Below are 23,378 nucleotides of genomic sequence, written 5' to 3' on the forward strand. Positions count from 1 at the left end.
ATTTAGAATAGAAGCACATTCATAGCAGCAACCGCTAGTCCTATTTCAGCTACCCACATACCCCTGTCATTCTGCTTTCCACCAGCAATGTTCATGACTTCTGTCGCAGAAGCAGCACCAGTGCCCGTGTAAGTCGACGCGGTGTCAGCAGTTGTAATTACCTCAAGATTCTCAATGGGCCTGTCTGTAGCGTGTGCGGAAGCATAACAGCCCGCAAAGGCAATTGTGTCATTTAACCAAACCGCACCGTAGGGTAAGGACGTCATGGCCCTGAACCATTGGTTCGGACAATACTCAGCATACCCTACAGCTTCAGAGCTATGTTCCCCCCACCAAGACGAAGCAGTACTGCCGTAAGACGAGTATGCATTCAAAAGGCTGGAAGGTGCGGACTTTGTAAAGGCACACCAGTCAGACTGAGGAGGAGCCGTGCAGGCTGGCATTCCCATGGCGTCAGTCAAAGTAGACTTGCAACCCTTCTGGATCGCATCGCCATGGTCCATTAAGGCATCGAGAAGTGCCCCAGTCGGTTTAGGTACGTCAAAGAACGACTCAAACGTGTAAGTAGCGCATTGCTACGGATCGCTGGTGATAGTTCCCTGGGTAGTCGGCAGAATTGTGTCAAAGATGGAAGCAGGGACAGCGCTGAGTTAGAGAATGAACACTGATGCCGGCTTCATGGTAAAATGAATGAAGGAAGTTTGGATTTTCGTAAAATTACAAGGCTGAAGCGATCTAACTAAGAAAGAGAAACAAGAAGGTGTAAATTGCTATGCGTTCTCAGGGGCATTTTCATGCGCGACTCACATTTAGAAGACTCATTGGGTGGCACAAAATTAATGTCCGTTCAGAGACCCACTAAGAATGTTCAAAGATGGGCCGAGTTTCCTCTGGTGTTGAAAATTGTTGGTTGTGAATTAGTTAGTAACCGTAATGAGAAGGCACGTTGGTAGACTAGTAACGAACCTTTGTTTTCAGACATGGGGGTACCAACACTGTGGAGAGCAGATGCCTCGGCAACAGCAGGCAGCCAATGTCTTAAAAAAGAAGAGATTTATGGTGCGAGTCATTTTATCCACATGATCGAATGTGTTATCTTAAAGTTTGAAACCCACACAGATACTCGCCCCAACTGTTGGAGTTGGATTGCATTGCATAGAAACATCCAGGAGTTTATCTTGATTCAAAAACGTAGATTCCTGTCCAACTCATGCATATAACTAACTCCATACTGAAACTGAAGGTACATGCATCTTTGTTTGTACAAGAGAAACGGAATTTCATCTATTGGTAGTTTCTCGTTCATAGGTATGGTCCACACCGTCATCCTCCCAATAGAAACGGTGTTCTGGAAGCTTTTCCATCAATTGGTCGACTGCGCGAAAAGCCTCGTCTTTCCTGAAAGCGTTGGGCCACCCGAATCCTCGATAAAGCTGTTTGATGTATTGTATGTCGAGATCTGTCTCCCACTCCTCTTCTTGCGCAATTACTTCTTCTTCGGTAATTATCTTACCCTCAGGCACCTCGTTGACATGGCTGGGCACCTCGATAGTGACTCTTCCTTGGCATGGTATAAGGTCGAGATTTATGTAGGCTTGTTTCAACCCTTCCAGGTACTCTTTGATATCCACCGGTTCGTGTGATTGAAACTTGTTTTCTTCTTCGGTTATCTCCCCATCTCTCACATTTAACCAGATATGCCGTCCACCAGTTTCGTTACCAAGTGCGAGGGGGAAAAAGTCGTCAAGATCAATGAAAGTGATGCGCCGGTTTGACCACAATTTCTCGTCCCCATCTAATTTCCAGTCCATAATATCAGGGAAATCCTTTTGTGGTAAGGTTGCGTAGTCAATAAGTCTGGACTTATAATGAACCCATGATACAGACTCCTTATCATCGAAGTAGGGTATTTGTTTCATCACTTTACCAACTTCATCTGACCTTGCAGTATAGTTCAGAAAAGGGTCCAACCCTGACCAGCCCTCAGGTGGTGGAGTCTTGAGGCAACGAACATCGAAGTGAAGGGTGGTTAAAAACGTATAGAAATCCAAGAGTATTGCGGAAATCTCTTTTGGAGAATATTTTATAGGCAGAAGATCCATGATCCTTTGTTGAATGGTAGTCAGGTGTAGATTGAATGTTGTGGGTTTGAACTTGTTGACATGTAAGGAATTCTTAACTATTCAGCCTAACACGTGTGACAGGGGGCTAAGCGAGAGGCTCTCTGTCGCTATGTGTGTTGTGTGTACTGTAGAGTAGAAACAACTCCAAGGCTTGTATATTCTAGGCCCTGTTGCCTAACTTGTGAGAAATTGACTGTTGGCTTGGCGCCTGTTAGTGCAGGGTTCCGTATACCCAGTGGCACAGGCAACAACCTGTTGGTCCAGGGGTTGAAGAAATTTCTATCTATGCTACTAGCTCAAACGGGACTTATGGCCTGTTACGATTTCCACATGACAATGAGGAACTGAGGGACTTCTCTTCCATCGTCATCCCATTTTATTACTCCGTCATCTCTTTTACAGCAAGAATCATTCAGAATCACATTACAACAGACAACGAAAATGAAATATTGCAGTGCAGTCTTTTTCCTGCAGATCTCAACTGTCAATGCTGCCATATATGATTCTCTCTTTCCAACTGCAAGACCGACTACTTCGGACAACGGCATCGATTGCATGTTCGAAGACTTCTACCCGATCTTCTCTGCCTTGACCCCAAACGGGAGCCTTTCAACAGCCCTTCTGTCTTACGGCGACGAACTGATCAAAGACTGTCCTTTGACTGACGTAGACGTGGTGGGCCTACCCACATGTCCTTATCCAGCGTTGTCAGACTGGTGCTCCTTCAGCGACCACGCACCTGCAACTTTACTGCCTGCTTGGTCATCCTACGGTAGCTCAGCGTCCTCGTGGTGGTCAGAACATAGCTCTTACGCTGTAAAATATGCCCATGTTTGCAAGAAGAAGTGGTTTAATCAGATGATTGGAGTTGTCTATGGTTCAGCTCGACTGAATAACACTATTCATTGGGGCGAGTGCTACGCCCAGGCCCATGCCACTGTGGATGGCAAGGTCACCGAAACACCGACATCAACCACGAAAGCAATAACTGGTATGAAGGTTACTTCAATGGTGCCTGAAGGAACCCGGGCAACTTCGGAGGAAATCGAAGAAACATCCAAAGAGGCTCAAGGCACTGTGAAGGCGGATCAGATAGAGGAATCAAACGGGAACCAGGTCAAGGTTCGAGGAGCTGATGTTTGGCTGATAGCTGGCGGTGGATTTGCAGCTGCTTTCGTCAATGATTTTATTTAAATCATGATACCATAATTTAATTATATCTGGGCGGCCCGAAACTATACCTTGATGATATTTCGATGTTAGAGTGCTCAGCATACGCTCGGCTGAGGCTTGTGCAGCAAGTCACTGGACATGGGTAGAATGTAGCAGCGGTAAAACGGACTCACCTCGGGAAGGGGAGTCAATTCGACATACTTCTTGTTTAGATAATGAAAACTACCTATACGCGTATAAAGCACAGTAACGTTAATATCTTAGTAAAGTCTCCGTAAAGGGACCCGGTAAGGTTGCATATCGATCGTGTGGGGTAATCGATTGCGGGGTGGCCGACGTTACTTTCCCCGCGTTATTAAGGCCGAAATAACTCCCAATCCTCGGGCTATTTCTGAGCGAGGACGATCAAGATGGTAATTCTAACGATAATCTGGCACGGGAGTTGACTTCGGCAATTCTATAGACGAATTCGATCATAATAATGTCGTCAACGTGAAACTACAGTAGGGCGTTCTAAAATCCATAAATAACCCCTCTGACGTTCTCAAAATTGGGTTTAATTCTACAGCATTAAAGCCAATGCTTTAACATGGCGTTGACAATTTCCCGAGTCTCATTTGAGCATCACCGTACTGCCCTGGGGATCGCTGAGACTGAACCAAGAATCTCGTGGAGATTTGATGGTCCCGTTGCGAACTGGGAACAGAGCTCATACGACATTGAAGTTACTCGGAGTGTTGACAATGAGCCCAGATCCTTTTCTTTCAATTCTTCCGACTCAATTTACCTTCCTTGGCCAGATGCACCCCTAGACGAAGCCGAAGTTGCGTCCGTTAGGGTTCGTGCGCATGGTCTTGCTGCAAGTCATCAACCCTCAACACCTTGGTCCGATTGGGTGTCTGTCGAAACTGGTCTGCTCAAAAAGAGCTGGGAGAATGTCAAGCCCATTGCTTCAATTATGAAGGTCAATGTGAGCGAACCGAAAAGGCCCGTATACTTCAGAAAAGACTTTGCAGTACCTGATAGTATCGAATCAGCGAGGCTTTACATCACTGCTTTGGGTATCTACGAAGCTGAGATTAACGGGAAGCGAGTTGGAGATCACGTCTTGGCTCCAGGATGGCAGTCGTACCATCACCGTCACGTCTATGACACATATGACGTTACCGACCTTATTACTCCAGGCGCGAACGTGATTGGAGCACTGGTTGGTGAAGGATGGTATGCTGGCCGCTTAGGGTTTGGCGGAGGGAACCGAAATATCTACGGGAACTCGACAGGTCTCTTGGCGCAACTTCACATCAAATCCAAGAATGGCACTGTATCCAAGGTGTATACCGACGCGACCTGGAAGTCAGGTTTTGGGCCAGTTGTCAACGGAGAGATTTATGATGGAGAATCTTACGACGGTACCCTTGAAGCTGAGATCGAAGGGTGGTCAGAGCCCGGATTCAACGACGCATCCTGGCATGACACTCGCGTGCTTCCTGCAGTCGACGGGGCACTCGTCCCTCCAGATCAGCCTCCTACCCGAAGAATTGAAGAGGTCAAACCAAAAGAGTTCTTCAAGTCACCATCTGGAAAACAGCTTGTCGACTTTGGCCAAAACTTGGTTGGTTGGCTACGAATAAAGGTTGATGGGCCTGCAAACACAACCATCACATTGAAGCATGCAGAAGTTTTGGAGAACGGGGAATTAGGTATCCGACCGCTTCGAAAAGCCAAGGCCACGGACACAATCAAGCTTAGCGGACAGGGCCCACTTGAGTGGGAGCCAAAGTTTACATTTCATGGTTTTCGCTATGCTCAGATTGATGGATGGCCTGAGGAGACACCATTTGATGAGAACAGTCTTACGGCAATTGTTGTCCATACTGATATGGAGGAAACGGGCTACTTCAACTGCTCACATGAACTGTTGAACAAGTTCCACTCCAACGTTCGCTGGTCGATGAAGGGTAACTTTCTTTCCATTCCCACAGACTGCCCCCAGCGAGATGAGCGTCTTGGATGGACTGGAGACGCCCATGCCTTTTGCCCAACATCCAACTATCTCTATGACACAGCATCATTCTGGAAGAGTTGGCACAAGGACGTGTGGTCTGAAATGTCTGTCAATGACACCATGGTTCCCCCTTTCTACATCCCTACCGTTCCCTCGGCATTTGGCGCGACACCAATGCCTGCTTCAGTATGGGGAGACGTCGTAGTCTCAAACCCATGGAACATCTATCAAGCCTTTGGCGACAAAGGGCTTTTGCAGGAGCATCTACCTCAGGCTCAAGGCTGGATAGATAAAGGAATTCCCAGGAATGAGGCTGGTCTATGGGATCGCAGCTCGTTTCAGTTTGGGGATTGGTTGGACCCCCTGGCCCCATCAGATGATCCCGGAGGTGCAACGACTAACAAGTATTTGGTGTCAGATGCGTACTTGATCAGGATGACTGAGATTCTCACACAAATTGTTACTGCCCTTGGGAAGTCAGATCTGGCTGAGAAATACAAGACACAACAGTCGGATCTCAAGGACGAGTTTGGAAACTCTTGGGCACCAGATGGAAAGTTGGCAAACAGGACTCAAACGGCGTATGCATTGTCTTTGGGATTCAACCTTTTGAAAGACGAAGGTCAGAGAGAAAAGGCAGCGGAAACATTGCGTGAGATTATCCGAGAGAATGACTATCTTGTCGGAACTGGATTCGCGGGTACAGCACCTCTCGGCTTCGCTTTGAAAGACGCCAACGCCACGGATGATTTTTACCGCATGCTCCTTCAGGAGAAGGTCCCATCATGGCTATACCAAGTCGTCATGGGTGGTACAACTACCTGGGAAAGATGGGACAGTCTCTTACCGAATGGCACAGTCAATCCAGGCGAGATGACTAGTTTCAATCATTACTCTTTTGGGTCTGTTGCCAACTGGATGCATCAAGTCATTGGAGGAATTGCGCCCCTTGAGCCGGGATACAAGACAGTTGCCATTGCGCCTATTCCGGGAGGGAATATTACACATGCAAGCGCGAAGCTTGTCACTGGGTATGGTACAATTTCGACGGATTGGAAGTTGACGGAAGAGGGTTTCCATTTGAATGTGAGGATTCCACCGAATACCAAGGCTAAGATTACCTTGCCTGGAAAAGATAAGACGGAAAGTGTTGGATCTGGATTGCATGAGTTTCACCAACCGACCTGAACTGTCTCTACATAGTTGATGTATCTAACCAAGTATGGTTCAAACTGAATCAAAATAAAGAAAGCAATAAGAGCAGGATATCAAATGCCCCATTAGCTTTGTGAACATGATTGACTGTATGGATAAAGGGAATTCGGTACCACATCTACTACTAGTAGCCTTTAATGTCATCTCCCTCTCGAGAACCATCAAGGTCCAGATGAGGACAATCCTTCGGATCAGCATAAAACGTCCCCCCAAGCTTCTCAATCATCTTGCATCGTTCCTCCATCGTGAATGCGTTGTCAATTCTCGCCAATCCCTTTCGTGCACATTGCGAGAAGTTGGTATCAAGGGTCCAAACACCGCCACTAGCAGGCCAACCGACAAATAGAAGAGGTGCATCTGGTTCCTTGTTTCGGTACTTCCGTCCAAAACGTAGTTTGTGGTCAGGGTCACGAAACCAATTGGCTCCTAGCTGACGCATCTTTGCGCAGTGAGCTTCCTCATTCTCGGGGTCGTCCGGTTTGTTGGACGGCTCGAATCGGTCAAGGCCCAAGAACTCAAGCTCCGCTACGGAGCAGAGACGGGAGTAGAAACCGCCTTTGGTTGGCCAGCCATGTACAATACCGCCTGGGCTACCGCCGAATTCAGAACGGGAAAACCAGGTTACGCCAAAATCACCGTACCACCCGCCTTCTGACAGCATTTAGGAAATATCTCCGTTAGGTGGACGGTATATCAAATGTTGTTTAGGCTCGTGAATAGCGCAAGAGGTTTGATGAAGGAAAGACGTCAGGACGAATAAGAAGTGTCTGAGCATTGAATCAGGTTGTAGAAGTGAAGAGGAAATGACATATGGTAGAGTTCCATGCAGGGGAAACGCCACATGAAGTTTGAGCGGAATAAGCCGTTCGCCGGCTGTACCGTCTTGGCGAGAAACACACTACGCGCTCGCTTAAATTAGTCTAGCCTATTTCCACTTAGCATCCCATCCCCTTAAGACTTGTCCACAACTGAACACACCACACACAATGCCCATCTCTGCCAATAGACGGTAAAACCACTCGCCGGTCAAAGTATACTGTTGTAGCTTGGTACGTTCTTCCTTCTTGTGCTCATATTATAGTCAATTAATAATATGAACTGTAGCTTTGAATGTCAATTCCAAGGTCAGTGAACTGATCGGACGCGTCTATCAACTTGACTCTGACAGGAAGTCTTAGTGTTCTGGGAAAAGTTAGTATGCTCTTTGTTGAGAACGAAGAGTTCGCTGCGTTTATCCCACACAGGGAAGACGACACTGTAGAACAGAGAGGGACTGCAACCACGATAAAGTAAGGGATTGACAACATTCTTGTTCACTATATGGTGACGGCTGCAACGCCAGATCTAAGATACGATGATTCATTCATGTAAAATATCTACTTTGATGAAGTATGCAAAATATTTACCGGAAGAGTAATTAGAACCAGTAAAAATGGGGAGAAATATAAATGCAGGCACTGCAAAGACATGATGGAATAACCCAAAAAATAACTTCACGGTCCAAACGATGGCTTATCCCTCGTCGAATTCGGCATCGTTTATACCAATTATTTCTTGGAGACCTAACCTCAGTGTTACTGCATTAAGTTTCCTCAGGGAGAGCAACAGCCTTTCCTCGAACCAGCGAAATGCCATCGAGGTAAAAGTTGTAATAAGCGGCGTCGATAACTTTGATGGTAACGCAAAGTGCCGTCTGCTCAACGCTTGGGCCGATGTATGAAAAGGTATCCGACACCTCGTTGAAGGTATTATAACCGAGAACGCCCAAGTCTCCCGAGTCGGATACTGCATCAATGGTCAATTGAATCTTGTTGGCATTGTCTTCGCAACTGACGATGTTTGAACCAAACGAGAAAATGCAGTTTTGAGCAACAGAGGCCTTGAAAGTGTACTCAAACCCTTGCTCAATGGCGACGCTTTGACAGATTTTGGCGGCGGAGTTGGTGAATTCTTGAGGCAACGAACTATACAATGTTAGTACGGGACAGCTTTCAGGGCTGATGGAATACGTACAGGCTCTTGCTTCCTTCGGAGCCAAAGTTGTCCTGAATATTTGGATTGGTTCCTGTCACCTCCCAGGGCTCGATGGTCGAATCTTCAAATCCGGCGTTTTGCACAATGTTGGTGTTCTCAGCTGGAGGGCTAGCAGTAGTCGTAGTTGCTTCAGTTGCTTCGCTTGTAGCATCGGCAGAAGTTGTAGAGGTTTCAAAGGTTGAGAGCGTTACTGAAGACGTGACGGCGGTGTCGAACTCAGTGGTAGTCAAAGAAGTCGAAACTGTAACAGAAGATTCAACGTCGGTTTGAGACTCGGTCACGATCGTCGTCTCTTCAGTGGTCAAGCCAGAAGTTGCTGTCGCGATGGTAGAGAAGGATTCAACATCGGTTGTAGTGTCGACGCCAGTGGCCGCTGTTGTTGTTGTTGTTGGTCGGGGATGGGGAGCACAAGCCTGGAACTAATGAGCTTTAGAAGGTTGTGGCATTCGATAACACTTACACGAGCGGCAACAAGGCTAGCGCTCAAAACTAGAGAGCCAAAGGTAGTATGGACACGCATTGCGACAGATTTACAGTATGTAAAGAGCGACTGAAGGACAAAATTGCGACAAACGAGTGTTGATGAATGCGGTAGAAAAGAGAAGAAGAAAAGGGGAAGAGAGGTAAACAGACGTTATTTTATCGTCAGTCAAAAGCTAAATAGCCCGGTTGAAACTATTGATTCGAAGATGCGCTAATTGAACAGAACTGGCTAGCAGTTCGATAGTTTCTATGCTCTGGCTGATAGGTACTAGAAAAAGTAACTTTCCAAATCTTGGGGTATAAAAATAAGTAGTCTAAGAGCCATGGTCTTAGAAGCGTAAAGTAACTAACTAATTTTATTTCTAACTACTAACTTTCTGTCACCCCTAGGCCCCTGTATCTACACTAATTAAACTATCGCTACAGGCACAGATCGTCGCTGATTCGTTACCTGACGACATCATGCCTCACTCTATTTGATAGCTATTTAGTTATTTATGTATTGGATATGAACCTAAGTCCACATTGCTAAACTTATCATCTCTCAACTGAGAATGTAATCGCCGTCTTACTAGACAGACAATATTGAAGGCTTACTATCGAAAGAAAGTAATACAATCAAGTGCGGGGTACTTTTTACACTTCTGATGGCCCCACTGTAGTCGCGTTATTAAAAGTGAGGTCTCACTGTAGGTTATCACGTCAAAACTCCTCCAAATTTTAATCATGACCGAACACTTGTGCTCGGATTGTCTATCATTCGAAGAATCTCTACAGAACTACAGCTCCAATTACAGTACCCGAATCTTGAAGTCGAGCATTACATCTCTCGAAGAGTCAGCTAAACAGGGTTGTCCACTATGTCGAGTGATCTACCAGTCATTCATCTATGATGAAGGTGTCTCATTTCAAGATGCCACTGCACCAATTGAAATCTCAACCAAGGATTCTTGTATCGACTCTGCCTCTGATGAAAGCCGTCTCGACATATTATCAGTCAAGGTTCGACAGCGAAGTTCCACAAATAGCATATACTTGTCCGTCTTATTTAATGATGAAGCGCAAGAACAAACATTTCAAGCATACAAGAAACTTGTCGGCCAGCTTCAAGATCCCACTTCTGAAGAGGGCATCGAACATCTCGCTCGCTTGACTTCAACATGGATCACGAACTGTCGAAACACACACAATCAGTGCGGACATCAAGATATCTCGAATAGCATCGATCATGTGCCCACTAGGCTCATTGATGTTGGGACAGATGACAACAGTCAGCCTCCAAAGCTCTTCCTTCCTAGCCAAGACCAAGCCTCTGAAAATATCGAGTACGTCGCCCTGAGCTATGCTTGGGGCCCAGTCAGCAACCACTTGACCAGAACAAGTGCATCTAACCTACAAGAAATGCTTCTGGGCTTCCCTTTTTCTCGACTACCTAAAACTATACGCGATGCGATCACCTTCACCCGTAAACTAGGCTTTAAATATCTGTGGGTCGACGCACTCTGCATTCTGCAAAGTGAGGGTCCTCATGATAGGATTCACCAAGAAGATTGGTCTCACGAGACTAGCCGTTTCGGATACTATTACCGAAATGCAGTCGTCACACTTGCAGCCACTGGAGCTCAATCATCGGACTGTGGATTGTTCCTGTCACGACCTGCCTTAGCATTTGATCCAAAGCCTGTAATCCTCCGAAGGAAAACGCCCACAGGCGATATCACAAACATGTCAATTCTGCCAAAAGTCCCCAGCTGGATCTCCGAGATCAAGAGAGCTCCTTTATACGAGAGAGGCTGGGCTATTCAAGAAAGAATCTTGTCTGCACGAGTTGTACACTTCGCTGCCAACATGGTCTTGTGGGAATGTCACGAATGTCGAGCCACAGAGATAGATACTACTGGAGCAAGCCTCCGGGATGCCAACAGTAGTATGGTTTACGAGGAAGTTTCAGACTTTATGCCCATATTTCGAAATCTTCAGAGAAACGGTGAAGGAGCCAACCAAGTGATACGCGAGTGGTATAGCTTTATTGAGGGCTATACTGCGGCCAAATTCACGTTTATGGGCGATAGACTCCCCGCTTTATCCGGAATTGCTGCTCTCATTCAGAAGTATATTCCTCAAAGATACGGAGCTGGCTTGTGGGAGTCGGCTATACCGGAAGGACTGGCTTGGTTGGTCGACGGCGAATTGACTGAGAACACATTGGATCTTACTAGTGCATCTGATCCAAGAGAAGACTTTCGCCTGATGTTGCCATCTTGGTCCTGGGCCACTAGCAGAGGACCAGTGCGATTCCTCTCATCGTTGGAATCTTGGGAACCACTGCTAAAGATGGAAGATTGGGAAGTCAGGTCGGCAGGAGTAGATACGTCTGGACAGATTCTGGGAGCACGGCTAAAAGTAAGGAGTAAGTTTAAAGTCTTCAGTGCTTTCGACTTAAGGATGAGGTTGGCAAATGGACTCGATTCAATGGAGGGACAAGACAGGAATAGTCCCACAGTTTCCATGGATGCAGGTTTCAGGACTCATGACACATACGCATGTATATTGGTAGGAACTGCGTATGTTCCCGGATTAGACCGTAAAGAGGGAGTGATGGGTTGCGCGCTCATCCTAGAAGCAACCGGTTGCTCAAGAGGAAACATCGAGGAGTACAGAAGGGTTGGGTTCTCTTATTTTTCTTTCCAGGATTGGTGGATGAAAGATGTGCAAGAGAAGACAATTGAGCTAGTCTAACAGATTAAGTTGGTTAAGTAAGCCATTCGTATTGAGGTCAGGGTACTATCCAGGCTCCAGAACGGTGGTCAGTAGCATCATAAGAGACGAAATTATTAAGTCAATTCAGGCTCCTTAGACGATACTTTAGACACTTGTTTGTATACCCTAAGACTTAGAAGATCAAGGTTTCCACTACCTATAAGGATGCCTAGTCTATACAACTAGAACCGTGCGTAACAACAGTCTATGCCTTCTCCTCAATCCTAACCTCGGAAGTGTATCTAACAACGTCATCATAGCCATCGAAAATGTATGCAATATCCTCTAGTGACGGACCCTTTGTCTCTGGAAAGACAAGCCAGACACCGGCAAACTCAATCATGACCCAGACGACAAAAACGACATAAAAACGCCAATTGATATCTTCAAGACCGATGGGTACACAGAAAGTTGAAAGCATCATGAAGCAAAACTGAACGAAATAGAAAAAAGACAAGCCCTTGGTCCTCATTCGATAGGGAAGAATCTCGGGGATGTAGAGACCCAAATTACCGTTAAAGCCGAGGTTGTAGGCTGGGGAGAAGAGGTAAAGGAATGCCACCACAGTGTAAGCAGCAGCCTTGTTGGTATTGTCTTTGGCAAACACGGCACTTCCTGCGGTAATGCAAATGTCAATGACCCAGATAGCGGCCAGAGACCATAGAAAGAGCTTGCGACGGCCAACCTTGGCGGGCAAAGTAGCGAAGTAGATAGCCGAGAACCAAGAGAGCATCTGGTTAGTGGCATTGATGAGAGTTTGCTGAAGATCCGACTTGAGTCCGACTGAGTGCAGAATGGGGGACAAGTAGTATGAGACAAAGGCATTTCCTGACATTTGAGAACAAATGGCGGCCCAGACCATGATGAACATTCGTTTGCGGTTACCAGCGGTACTTCCAAGATCTTTGAGGAATGAAAACATGTTGTGGTCTGAAGCTTCGGCACTTAAGGTTTGCAGAATCTCGGTATACTCGAACTGAACCACGGGGTCCAATTCGTCGCCTTCTCCATGGTACTTGGCCAGCATGGCCAAAGCATCCTGGTTGCGACCCTTACTGATAAGCCACCGAGGAGATTCGGGGACAAACCAGACGAAGAGGAGTTGAATGATCGATGGGAGACCCTGTAGAGCAGATGGGATGCGCCATGAGGCAGTGTTGTCGATTCGGAAGGTACCAAATGTGCACCAACCTGCGATAATGGAACCGATGGAGTAGAATGTCAGAAACAGAGCAGTCGCCGTGCTTCTCTGGTTGGGGTGGGCTATCTCAGTAATGTAGGGAGCGCCCACTCCAGCAACAACTACGCTTCCTGACCCAATGATGACTCGTGAGATGATGAACATGGCAATGTTAATGGAGGCGCCTTGGAGTGCAGCACCGACACAGCAGAGCGCAGCTCCAAGGGCAATTCCCCATCTCCTTCCATAGGTATCAGCCACAGGCGAAATGGCAAACGAGCCAAGGATACCACCGAGTGGGTAGGCAGCATTGAAGAAGCCCAGCAGAGCACCAGTTGGGGACCCGAAGTAAGTTTGCCAATGGGTCACGGACTGGAGACCATTCATCATACTTCCATCGAAGCTACAATTACTTAGTTAGTATGACCTTTGGGGTTGGTAGGTGGATAAACATACCCTTGCGAAAAGATCGACAGTAGCGGAATGATCATGAGTAGATTGAGAGTACGTAGGTTGGGAAATTTCCACCAACGGCTCGTATCCACACGCGATGTAGCATCAGCGTTGGCCATGTCTTTGGAGGGTTCTGGTGTAGACATTTTGAGTGAAAGACTGTTTGACAAGCCAGGTTGTGTCTAAATGGGTAGCTTATTTGCAATGATTGCCATATCCAAGGCCTATAAATATGCAGGGTCGTCCTTGTGTTTAAACAGTACATACCACATTCGGATGTGAATGGGCCGACGGTGTGTACCCCAGACTCCCACATTATGGGGAACCTGGGGAACGCTAGCTAACTCGGACATGACGGCGTAGTAAGCGGTCATGTTGGCCCGACATAAAAAGGTCAGAGTTCCCCATTATTACCGGCCACTAACCTGACATGCAACACAACACATCCGAAGAGCGGCGCAACATGGTCCGAAGCGCGGTATCGTACGTTCTAGACCCACGCTGCAACTTTGACAGCTGATTAACCTGTGGTTTTTGCAGATGTGAAAGGTGCAGGCAACGAAAAGCAAGATGCGGTCGCCAATTACCAGCCTGCGAGCGATGTGAGAGTGCACATGTCGATTGTGATTATGCAGGTCGTCGGAAGCCGGGGTTTCCAGCTGGCCATCGACAAGAGCTTGAAGGCAAGATTGGTTAGTTTTCTTTTTCGATGAAGTCCATTGTGATGCGGTTAGTGCTCGAGTCTGACAATGAATAGAGAGACTGGAAGCAGAGTTGCGCGCTCTTCGCAATACCTCGGGAACCAACAGTTCCAGTCAAGCTGTTGTACCAGTGGCCCACCACTCACCACTTTCGTCTTCAATTTCTTCCGCGCAACAAATCGCAGCTCCAACATTTGAGCGTACTCGCAGAGTCAAAGAATGTCGCCCTCCCGCTGACCTCGTCGTCTCTCTGACGTCCTTATACTTTCGCCACATCCATCCTTGGTTCCCATTCCTCGATGTGCAACGCGTCTTTGCCGATCTTGGTTCCACGGATGAACCATCGATGCTTCACCACGCTCTTTTCGGAGTCGCGTTACCATACTCTTTCGACTCTCGTCTAGACCAGATCTCGAGCGACTCATTTTGGAAGTACTCCAAGCGCAGAATCTTTGTTGATGTTCTCGAAGAGCCCTCTTATAGTTCTCTGGAAGTATTGGCTGTTCTTATCCTGGACCTCTCGAGCATGACTCACAGTGCACAAGTCTCTGGTCCTCTCGCTGTCGCTACGAGGCTGGCGGTTCAATTAAGAAACACCGATGGTTTAGTTTTCAGAACATCAGCTGAGTCGGAGACGCATGCAACGCTGAGTAAAAGGGAAGTCATCTTTAGACAACGATTATTCTGGGCCATCTACGCACTCGACTCGACTATCTGCATTACTACCAATTGTGTCTCCACACTTAGCGATATTCACGTCCAACATTTTCTACCGACCCGCGATGCAGTCTGGCGAGACAGCTTGCCTGAACTGGGCGAGTCTCCTATGACACCAGCCTTCATCTTCAGCTATCAGCTAGAACTCTATGACTTGGCCCGAACAGTTCACACAGTGGCCATGACCTATACTGATTTCTGTAATGGCCATGAAACAGTGTCTTCTTGGCAGCAAGACTTCGAAACAACCTCTACGAAACTTCAGGTTTGGATCGCGTCCATACCATCTGAACTACTGTGGAATGATAGAGATGGCGCTGCCAGCAACGTTCATAAGGCTATACAGCCAGCGGTCTTGATGCTGAATGGCTATTTCCACGCACTGACGATATACCTCAATGGCTACTTAGTCACGCCAGCACAGGGTATCGTCAATCTAGAGACAAATCCTGAGTGCCATCAACGATCCCAAGAACGCTGTCTTTCTAGTAGTAGAATCGTGGCCGAGATCATGGCTAAAGCTGGTCTACAGGCAGTCGACAAGCTTGGATGGCCCTTTTCATGGTCAGTATGGGTTGCTGCTCGCTTTCTCATCTCACGGAGATATAACACAGGTCACGATGAGCCAGAAATAAGGGACAGAATATCTGTCTTCTCACAGTTTCTTGATCGAATGAGCCGCTTCTCGCAGATTAGCTCCACCTATGCTCGGCTCCTCCATCAGAGTCTTGCCGAGATTGAAACTGGCAGCATCGAAGGTGGCACTACTATGAGGCAAAGCACTGTTCTCCACCTAGTCGCTGACTGGCGAGTCCCAACTTCTCGTTTAGAAGATCATGCTCGCTCAGATCCCATGCTACACGCTGTTGAGAGTCCGAGTCTGACAGACAATAACAGAAACTACACAGACATCCAGTCATTCAATGGATTGCTCCCAGTCTTTTCCAATGATGATTGGATGGATATATCTCAAAGTAGTTCGGACAATTGGTTTCGTGGTCCTTTGTTTGCTGCCTCTGCATATCAAAATTTTAACGAGACACGGTCGAATTGATTCTATTGGATAGATAGTTACAATCTAGCTTTTTCACCGCGGACAATAAAATACCCTCTCTTTACAGCCCACCATTATCTTTTCCGACTGTCCCTTGAGTTGTATGTGTACTGGGACTGGCTCGGCTGATCCTTCGATACGCAACTTAACAAGAGTCATTTCGCCATCTGATGGGCCCCAAGAAACCTTTGCCAAAGTAACTTTACCTTCTCTAACAAAAGGTACAGTTGCATTGAAGGAGGGATACAAACCGAGCCGCGGCGCGATTCTTATTTCTTCCCAGCCAGGCAGTTCAGGCTTCACACCCGCTACTTCTGCTAGTAACTCGTGAAGTGGAGCGCTACCCCAGGCATGACAGTCTGAGCGATGGGAAACGTCGTCTTCTTCCCATGTTGTCAAATTGAGAGCAAGTTGATTGCGCCATGGCTCCCAAAACTCGGTATATAGTTCATTATATAGGTTGCCTCCCGCAATGCTCATAGCGCGTAAGGTATAGAATGACATAGATATCGACGTTTTCACCAGCGTGTCCTTCGTATCTCGTGAGGTATTGAGTACGTCTCTTAGCAGGGTTTGAGCCTCCAATCCACTGATTGCGCCACTAAGAACTGCCCAAACCTGGCTGTGCTGACTGATGTCAGTCTTCCCGTCAGATTGAGAAGCCAGACTATCAGTGAAGTAACGACCATCAAAACAGTGAGCTTTTAATGTATTTAAAATGCGGTCTGCCCTATGAGAATATTCAATGGCCATATAATGTCGTCCTGCGCAAGCGCTTTGTAAACCTGAAGCGAGGCTTAACGTGTAGGAGTACAGACTGTTGGTATAGGTCGAGATACCTGTCTTTTCCACCGACGGCGGGATACCGTATGGACGCCATTGCTCTGCCCAATCATGGAAGTTCCAGATACCCTCCTCATTATTCAGAACTACCAAACCGGTCTTATGCTGAATGCGAGAGTGGAAGAAGTTGAGGATGGCATCGACAACTGGCAGAAAAGGCCGAATGAAGTCAGTGTCATTATAGAAGGTAACATGATCATGTAACATGCAGATCCAGTAGAGGGAAAATTTGGGAATAATCTGGAGTTGGTTCGACGGTGCTCGACTTGCTGTGAGTCCAAGCCGAGGTTGAAACGAGTTGTGTAGCTGGATGATGGCTTGCCTCGCTAAACGGTCGTCTCCGGATACGTAGTAGGTGAACAGACATGAGCTTCTCGTATCCATGGCGTATTGGAGCTGTTCGTAAAATGGACAATCCTCATAGCAGTCGTGCATGCAATTCTGTAGCGTTCGTATACTTGTGTCGTAGAGCTTTCCGAACTCATCGTCGCCTATGTTGGTACTGACATTTGACAGGACTTCCAGAGGATAGTGAACCACCTCGATATCGATGCTCAGTAATGTCAAGCCAGAGGAACCTGCCCATATACTGATTCTCAGGAATCGGAATGATCTCCAATGGAACGGCATGTAGATTTCATTCTCATCTTCGTCTTCGTAATAACCCAGGCCTAAGTTGCCTTCCTGGCCTCGAAAATTGTAGATATCTTGTGGTCCGATCAACAACTTGGTTGTATCAAGTCGATTGCCTTTGCGGCGGAGATATGGGATTAAGGTTGGAGTATCCTCATAACTCTCTGAGTATGCGACAACCATTTTTGCACCGGAGGACTCAGGGCGTTTGAATCGGAAACGGAGAAATGCAGTAGTATGTAACTCAACCTCCAGATCTATCTGGTGTTTGGTGTTAGGTGGTAGTATGATGCAAGTATCGTCGATTTCAGGGTTCATTAGGCCCTTCTCCCAAGCTTCAGAAACCAAGGAGCTCTCCACATTGTGAACAGCCTTGAATTGGGACTGGTAACTTTTCATGTGAGGAATAAGACGGGGCGATAACTTCCACGGAGCTGTGACACCTGTCGAGTTCTGATACTGCAGTAAAATAGCCGGCGACCACACCAAGGCTTCGGTATCGGCACTCCCCACCGACACCTTTTCGAAAACGTGAAGAAAATCATCTTCGGGTTCATCGATGCGCAAATCCGCAAAGGGATCTACTGTCGTCTCCCATAGGGTACTGCTTCGAAGCTGCGGTGACCAGACCGGATCATCGATAGTAGCTGCGATTCGAACACCACCAGATCCCAATCTTGGGAAACTTGTGCCATAAGAAGTCCCATGGAAGAGTCTCAGGACGTGGATCGCTATCTGGTTTTGTCCTAGGTGCAGATACGGACTGATGTCGATCTCGTCGTAAAACCAAAGATTTGCATCACCTTTGACAGGCCCATACGCAACAAAGTTGCTATTTATGTAGAGTTTATAGCGTGTATCAGCGGTGATGCTGATGGTCAGGGCTGATGGGATCTCTTTGTCGACAAAAAGTGATTTGCGGAAATGAACGAAACGTCCAGCGGTGTTGGGTGAATTCTCATGAAAATTTGCATTCCACATCCACGATGTGTCAACAGTTTCGGCAGCCATGTTCAAGTGTTGTGGCGTAACTCAACGATACACCAAAAAGACGGGTGGCAAGGTAGAAAATGAATGTCTCAACACTCGGCCATACGTTTATCTGTGCTCGTCATGAGCTTGATCGAGTACCATGTCAGCTGAAGGTCCCCTCCAGTTGGTCTGGAACTGATTTCCGAGGCCCCGCGCATGTTACGGACAAACATACACCGATCCTAGACTCATGGCTGGGTCTATTATTTCTTAGCTCGTTGGAAAACGAAGTTAAACGAGATTAAACGAGAGACGAAGCTAAACGAACTGCTTCGTTAGGAATGACCCCGCTGAACTCTCAAGCTAACGAATGGGTTCCCTGTTTAGTCTGCATTAGCGTAGTTGTCTCATTAGCCAGTTTACGGAATAGGATGTAAGCATAAGGGTACCGGAAAAGTTAACGGCTAGAAGCATGTGGGACGAAATTAGCGGGTCACTTCATGCTACTCAGGTTATGGTTCTTAGACTGCTTATTTTTATACTCTAAGAATTAGGAGGACATTGTTTCTGCTACTCAGTAGCCTATTGAACTTCACAAGACAGCCTTGAATAGACCAGACTTGACCAACTACCCTATGCTAGGTAATAATGAAGACACGAAATTGAATGGTAGTCGCATTGAATCTAGTCAATATCATACAACACCAGGTATAAGAATGACAATAGAAGTAATTGTGGAAAGCAAATTAATATGTATGGCGAAAGAGAATAGCACTTGTTTCAAGTAGGCTCAAATTAATTCATTCACCCCAAGACAAAGCAATTCAGTAATACTGGCCTCAGTCTACTTCAGAAGTGAATCGTCACAAACATTCGGTTCCGACGCGTCGGTTCCCATGGCATCTGTTACCCCAGATTACACTCCACGTTTGCTTTGCGGGGAAAAGTGAGACGGGGAAAGATATCGCGTCTTGGACTAGCTCTGCTGTTAGGACCCGTCCAGCAACACTTTGATACGCGACGGTGCTAGAGTTCCCGACTGGGGTCAATTGAGTTGATGGTCATGGCTAATCGACAATGGTGGAAGGCCTAGCCCATCTTTCACACAATCCCAGGCATTCTTTGAAGGATTTGCTGTAATTGCCCCCAATGCTGACTGCTTTCCTCGTGACAATACACTAGTAGCTTCGATGTCGTAGTTATTTAATAGACAAGATCCCTTCCGATATCTGACAGTCCAGCAAATCTTCAACACCCTCTACATTCAGTTTAAAGATCACTTTGAAAATGGGGCCCTCTCATTATTTACCACTTCTCGGTATGGTCAGCATTGTAGCTGCGGCTCCCAACTATGCTGTTCCTGGGACTCAGCCAGTCAACGCCGCCAAACTAGATGTCTCGCCAGTAGGAGCATCGTGAGACTCACAAACAGTCCAATAACATATACAACAACTGACTGAATTCACCAGGTTCGAATTCTTCATGTGGCCTTCGTACGCAACCAACATCTCCTTGACTCTTCCATGCTTGGATCATTTCAACAAGTTGTACGGCAAGAAAATTCCCATCCGCATTGGAGGCACAACCCAGGATAGAGCAACCTACGATCCTTTATTCAAGGGTTATGTTTCGTACAAGGTCGACGATCCACTTGATGCGCCAATGAGCCTTACCTATGGACCAAAGTTCTTCGATCTGATTAGTAAGTTTGCTCCTGGTCCGTCTTGCAAGACAAAATGCTGACTATTCACTCTTTTAGAGAGTTACGGAACGGAAACAATTCTCGGTACATTGACCTGCTGCGTTGTCTGGTGCGTGACTAATTTTCTGCAGGACTCAACCGTGGCTTGAACAACAGGACCAACACGTTTTCTGCGGCCTCTATGGCAAAAGCCAAGGCTAACGAGCAATTATGGGCACTGGAGCTTGGGAACGAGCCTGACTGTGAGTATTCAACCGATTAGCGCGAAACAGACCAACAGGGCCGCCTAGGCTGACCCAAACTTAGTGTTTTACAAGTACTGGCAGTATCCAGTTGCCCAAGCTCCGTGGAACGAGACACAAGAAGCATTTGATGCAGCTGATTGGGCGCAAGACTTTATCAACCACTGGAAGAGTCCTCTCCCCATCCTAGCCGGAGGTGGATATGCCATTCCCTTCCAGATAGAGCCTGGGTGGCCCAATATGCCATATCTGATCAACGAGGCCTACAACGCCACAGTCAAGGGCGCTACAAAAGTCTACAATGGACATTTGTATGCTTTCTCAAATGCATCTGCAGATGACTTGGATATCGAGATGTCACATCAGAGAACAGTGGATGACTTGGATCTTCTACCGATCTCGACTGCCAAGTCTGCCGGTAGGCCATACATCATCGGTGAGTACATATGATCTATTTAATGCCCTTCAGATGACTGATACGCCGATTGCAGGTGAAACTGGCTTTCATGGACTGGACTACGAAATGGATGCGACTTTTGGTTCTGCTATACAAACAGTTGACAAAACCTTGCGGGCTCTATCTATTGGCACTCAGCGACTATTCTACCACCAGGGTACCATCAATCAAGGTAAGCAAGCTCCACAAACAGTATGGAATAATACCTAGGAAAGCTAACGAATGTTCAGCCTTTTTCAACTGGTGGCGAAGTGATCAGCTGAACGCCGTTTTTTATGGTGCTTACTTCGGAGCTCTCGCTGTAGCGAATGGTGATCACATCGTGGCGAGCGACAATGGCAGTGACCGATACGCGCAGTATATCATCTATCGCAAGAACAAACCGTACAAAATTGTGTTTGTAAACACCGATTACTACTCGGGAAGTGGACTGCGCTCTACCACAACATTCACAGCCACTGGACTAAAGAACGGCAAAGCGAAAGCTCTGCGGATGACAGGGCCAAGCAGCGAGACTACTATTCCGCTCAAACAAACCAATCCTAGCCTTGAGCCCAATATCGGAGGTACGTACAAACTCTTAGCCATGTTTAATAATTTGCTAAGCTTTCACTGTAGGCCAATACTTTTCCAACCGTGACTGCAGTGTTCGAGGCAACCAGAAGTTTGAGATATTCAGCATCAAGGAGGGAAAGCTTGTTATATCTCTCAAAGCGTCAGAGGCTCTTATCATTTACTTATGAGAGATTAGGTAGTGACCTTGTAGATGATGGCGGGGAGGTCATTCTCGATCATGGGTGCAAAGAGGACTAGTCTTGTTAGCCAAGGTCGACGAATTTTGAGAAACTTGAAAGTTTTTTGTTGGAAGTCCTACCACCACTCAAATCTGAACTAACCGTTTCAGTCAAGGATGGATTGTTTGCAGGCATGTCAGAGAAACGATATTATTGGATAGAGCGCTACGTAAGCAATTGTCCTGCTGCTGAAAGCCTGTCAGCAGACAAACCCCTCTTCCCTTGGTCGCCTTGCTTTGACGTGCCTAAATCACCGCAACTGTCCATTTATCTCATTACCTCGTACTCTAAAGCACTGTATTGGTCTTTGAGGCAGAATATGGATCTAGGTGTTTCATTAAATTCGAATTCTTGCTCCTTTTGAGAACCATAGATGCATGCGACCTGTCGACGGGACTTTGTAAAGGATAGTAAGTAACTTGAGGAACATTCTCGAGAACCAGCTGATGACCATGCCAGTGCTCCTTTCATTTACCAGTGGAAATTTCAGATTATTAAAGTAAAGGACTATTTAATAAGCTAGGTTAAATCCAAGTAAGTAGTCTATGCGCAATTAGTAATATATCCAAGTCGGCCTATAAATATATATATATTTAACCTTGGATTATAACAATAAACTCCACTTTTAGATATAATTAGACCTATAGTATATACCCTAGACTCCTTAGGGATCCTATATTATAGGGAACCTAGGGAATGCTAGCTAACTCAGATATGACGGCGTAGTCAGCGGTCATGTTAGTCTAACATAAAAAGGTCAGCTTTATTTCATTGATAAACTTTTCATAACCTGGATTCGCAATGTAACCAAACTTAGGGCTTTAACGACAGTTCTTCAACCTGTCTCTACGGCACTTATCGTCTTCTCTCTCTTGGCTTTCACTGAAGTTCCATTTGTTTAATATTTTGTTAATACCCTAGCTATCTATCGTAAATAATATCCCGACGACAGATCACTACACTGCCTGGTATAGACTGTACATGGAGTATCTTAGGTAGCATTTTCATGGGTGGTTCTTGGATGATTACTAAAGAGACGCTGATAATTTTCTTTCAGTAAGCAGTATCTCTTGAGCGTTCCTTGCTTCCTGTCGTTGTTTGCTGCGTATCTCACGAAGATCCAACAATTCTCTGGCAATATTTTCCAATCATCCACACTCGCTTAAAGCTCGCCCATTCCACCGGAGCAAAACCCCAATCACAGCCCCATTCACAGCAATGATCGGCCCTACCGGCACAGGGAATCAATAAGAGTCAATAGCATCTCGGCGTCTCATACATCTAGCCCCGACACAGAAATCTCACCAGTCCATCTACGATATATATTTCCAAGACGGAGAAAGAGATCATTGTAAACAGACTATGGAATCGAATAAGCAACTATGTTTTCCAGCCAGAGCTCAAGGTCTAGCAGCAGCTGGATTCATTCACTTACGAGAACAAAGCAAGGAAACCCCTTTACCATCCAAATTGATGGACATTTCCCTTCCAAGATATATTCCTCTGGCTCACTAGTCTCGGGCCACACCACGATTACACTTCAGAGACCCTAGTTGATAACATCACGAATCTCTCACGATAGAAGCAGCGTTATTTGGTCAATTGACTAGATAATCCGCACCGAGATAGCCTTTAGCTTTAGGCTTCTTTATCTAGACTTCTTCCAGCAGGTTTAATACCCTATCCCTATAACTTAAAGGCTTTAGCCGCCGTTATTACCTGCCTCTTTAACCGGTTAAACTACTTATTATATAAGATAGTCTTATTAAATGCCTTAAGGAACTTATTTTACTATTTAAATAGTTTAACCTTTTCCTCTAAGATAACCTTTTTAAGC

General features: G+C 46.4%; 11 protein-coding genes across 11 annotated transcripts; 5 read left to right on the plus strand and 6 right to left on the minus strand.

The window, feature by feature from the left end:
* Positions 1-2: 2 nt before the first annotated feature.
* FSST1_010194 (uncharacterized protein) lies at positions 3-680 on the minus strand (the record flags this gene model as incomplete). Its single annotated transcript, XM_083233201.1, has 2 exons — positions 3-575; positions 666-680. The coding sequence occupies 2 exons, from the start codon at positions 678-680 to the stop codon at positions 3-5; spliced, it is 588 nt and encodes a 195-aa protein (XP_083079890.1).
* Positions 681-1,280: 600 nt separating this feature from the next.
* On the minus strand, positions 1,281-2,164 carry FSST1_010195 (uncharacterized protein; the record flags this gene model as incomplete). Its single annotated transcript, XM_083233202.1, has 1 exon — positions 1,281-2,102. One exon carries the CDS (start codon positions 2,100-2,102, stop codon positions 1,281-1,283), a length of 822 nt encoding a protein of 273 aa, XP_083079891.1.
* A 400-nt stretch (positions 2,165-2,564) lies between these two features.
* FSST1_010196 (uncharacterized protein) lies at positions 2,565-3,317 on the plus strand (the record flags this gene model as incomplete). The annotated part of the gene is made up of 1 exon (XM_083233203.1): positions 2,565-3,317. The coding sequence occupies one exon, from the start codon at positions 2,565-2,567 to the stop codon at positions 3,315-3,317; it is 753 nt and encodes a 250-aa protein (XP_083079892.1).
* Positions 3,318-3,885: 568 nt separating this feature from the next.
* FSST1_010197 (bacterial alpha-L-rhamnosidase) lies at positions 3,886-6,489 on the plus strand (the record flags this gene model as incomplete). The annotated part of the gene is made up of 1 exon (XM_083233204.1): positions 3,886-6,489. The coding sequence occupies one exon, from the start codon at positions 3,886-3,888 to the stop codon at positions 6,487-6,489; it is 2,604 nt and encodes an 867-aa protein (XP_083079893.1).
* A 151-nt stretch (positions 6,490-6,640) lies between these two features.
* Positions 6,641-7,291, minus strand: FSST1_010198 (uncharacterized protein; the record flags this gene model as incomplete). The annotated part of the gene is made up of 2 exons (XM_083233205.1): positions 6,641-7,106; positions 7,263-7,291. 2 exons carry the CDS (start codon positions 7,289-7,291, stop codon positions 6,641-6,643), a joined length of 495 nt encoding a protein of 164 aa, XP_083079894.1.
* An 807-nt stretch (positions 7,292-8,098) lies between these two features.
* On the minus strand, positions 8,099-9,070 carry FSST1_010199 (uncharacterized protein; the record flags this gene model as incomplete). Its single annotated transcript, XM_083233206.1, has 3 exons — positions 8,099-8,480; positions 8,530-8,963; positions 9,011-9,070. 3 exons carry the CDS (start codon positions 9,068-9,070, stop codon positions 8,099-8,101), a joined length of 876 nt encoding a protein of 291 aa, XP_083079895.1.
* Positions 9,071-9,759: 689 nt separating this feature from the next.
* Positions 9,760-11,772, plus strand: FSST1_010200 (HET domain-containing protein; the record flags this gene model as incomplete). The annotated part of the gene is made up of 1 exon (XM_083233207.1): positions 9,760-11,772. One exon carries the CDS (start codon positions 9,760-9,762, stop codon positions 11,770-11,772), a length of 2,013 nt encoding a protein of 670 aa, XP_083079896.1.
* A 226-nt stretch (positions 11,773-11,998) lies between these two features.
* On the minus strand, positions 11,999-13,572 carry FSST1_010201 (general substrate transporter; the record flags this gene model as incomplete). The annotated part of the gene is made up of 2 exons (XM_083233209.1): positions 11,999-13,376; positions 13,430-13,572. 2 exons carry the CDS (start codon positions 13,570-13,572, stop codon positions 11,999-12,001), a joined length of 1,521 nt encoding a protein of 506 aa, XP_083079897.1.
* A 317-nt stretch (positions 13,573-13,889) lies between these two features.
* FSST1_010202 (uncharacterized protein) lies at positions 13,890-15,898 on the plus strand (the record flags this gene model as incomplete). Its single annotated transcript, XM_083233210.1, has 3 exons — positions 13,890-13,909; positions 13,967-14,118; positions 14,184-15,898. 3 exons carry the CDS (start codon positions 13,890-13,892, stop codon positions 15,896-15,898), a joined length of 1,887 nt encoding a protein of 628 aa, XP_083079898.1.
* Positions 15,899-15,931: 33 nt separating this feature from the next.
* Positions 15,932-18,385, minus strand: FSST1_010203 (uncharacterized protein; the record flags this gene model as incomplete). Its single annotated transcript, XM_083233211.1, has 1 exon — positions 15,932-18,385. The coding sequence occupies one exon, from the start codon at positions 18,383-18,385 to the stop codon at positions 15,932-15,934; it is 2,454 nt and encodes an 817-aa protein (XP_083079899.1).
* A 1,248-nt stretch (positions 18,386-19,633) lies between these two features.
* Positions 19,634-21,490, plus strand: FSST1_010204 (glycosyl hydrolase family 79 C-terminal domain-containing protein; the record flags this gene model as incomplete). The annotated part of the gene is made up of 8 exons (XM_083233212.1): positions 19,634-19,761; positions 19,816-20,048; positions 20,106-20,132; positions 20,180-20,290; positions 20,355-20,726; positions 20,782-20,919; positions 20,978-21,313; positions 21,366-21,490. 8 exons carry the CDS (start codon positions 19,634-19,636, stop codon positions 21,488-21,490), a joined length of 1,470 nt encoding a protein of 489 aa, XP_083079900.1.
* Positions 21,491-23,378: the final 1,888 nt, after the last annotated feature.

This window comes from Fusarium sambucinum, chromosome III, assembly GCF_050947815.1.
Source record: "Fusarium sambucinum isolate potato_lamoka chromosome III, whole genome shotgun sequence".
Classification (NCBI taxonomy): Eukaryota; Fungi; Ascomycota; class Sordariomycetes; order Hypocreales; family Nectriaceae; genus Fusarium; species Fusarium sambucinum.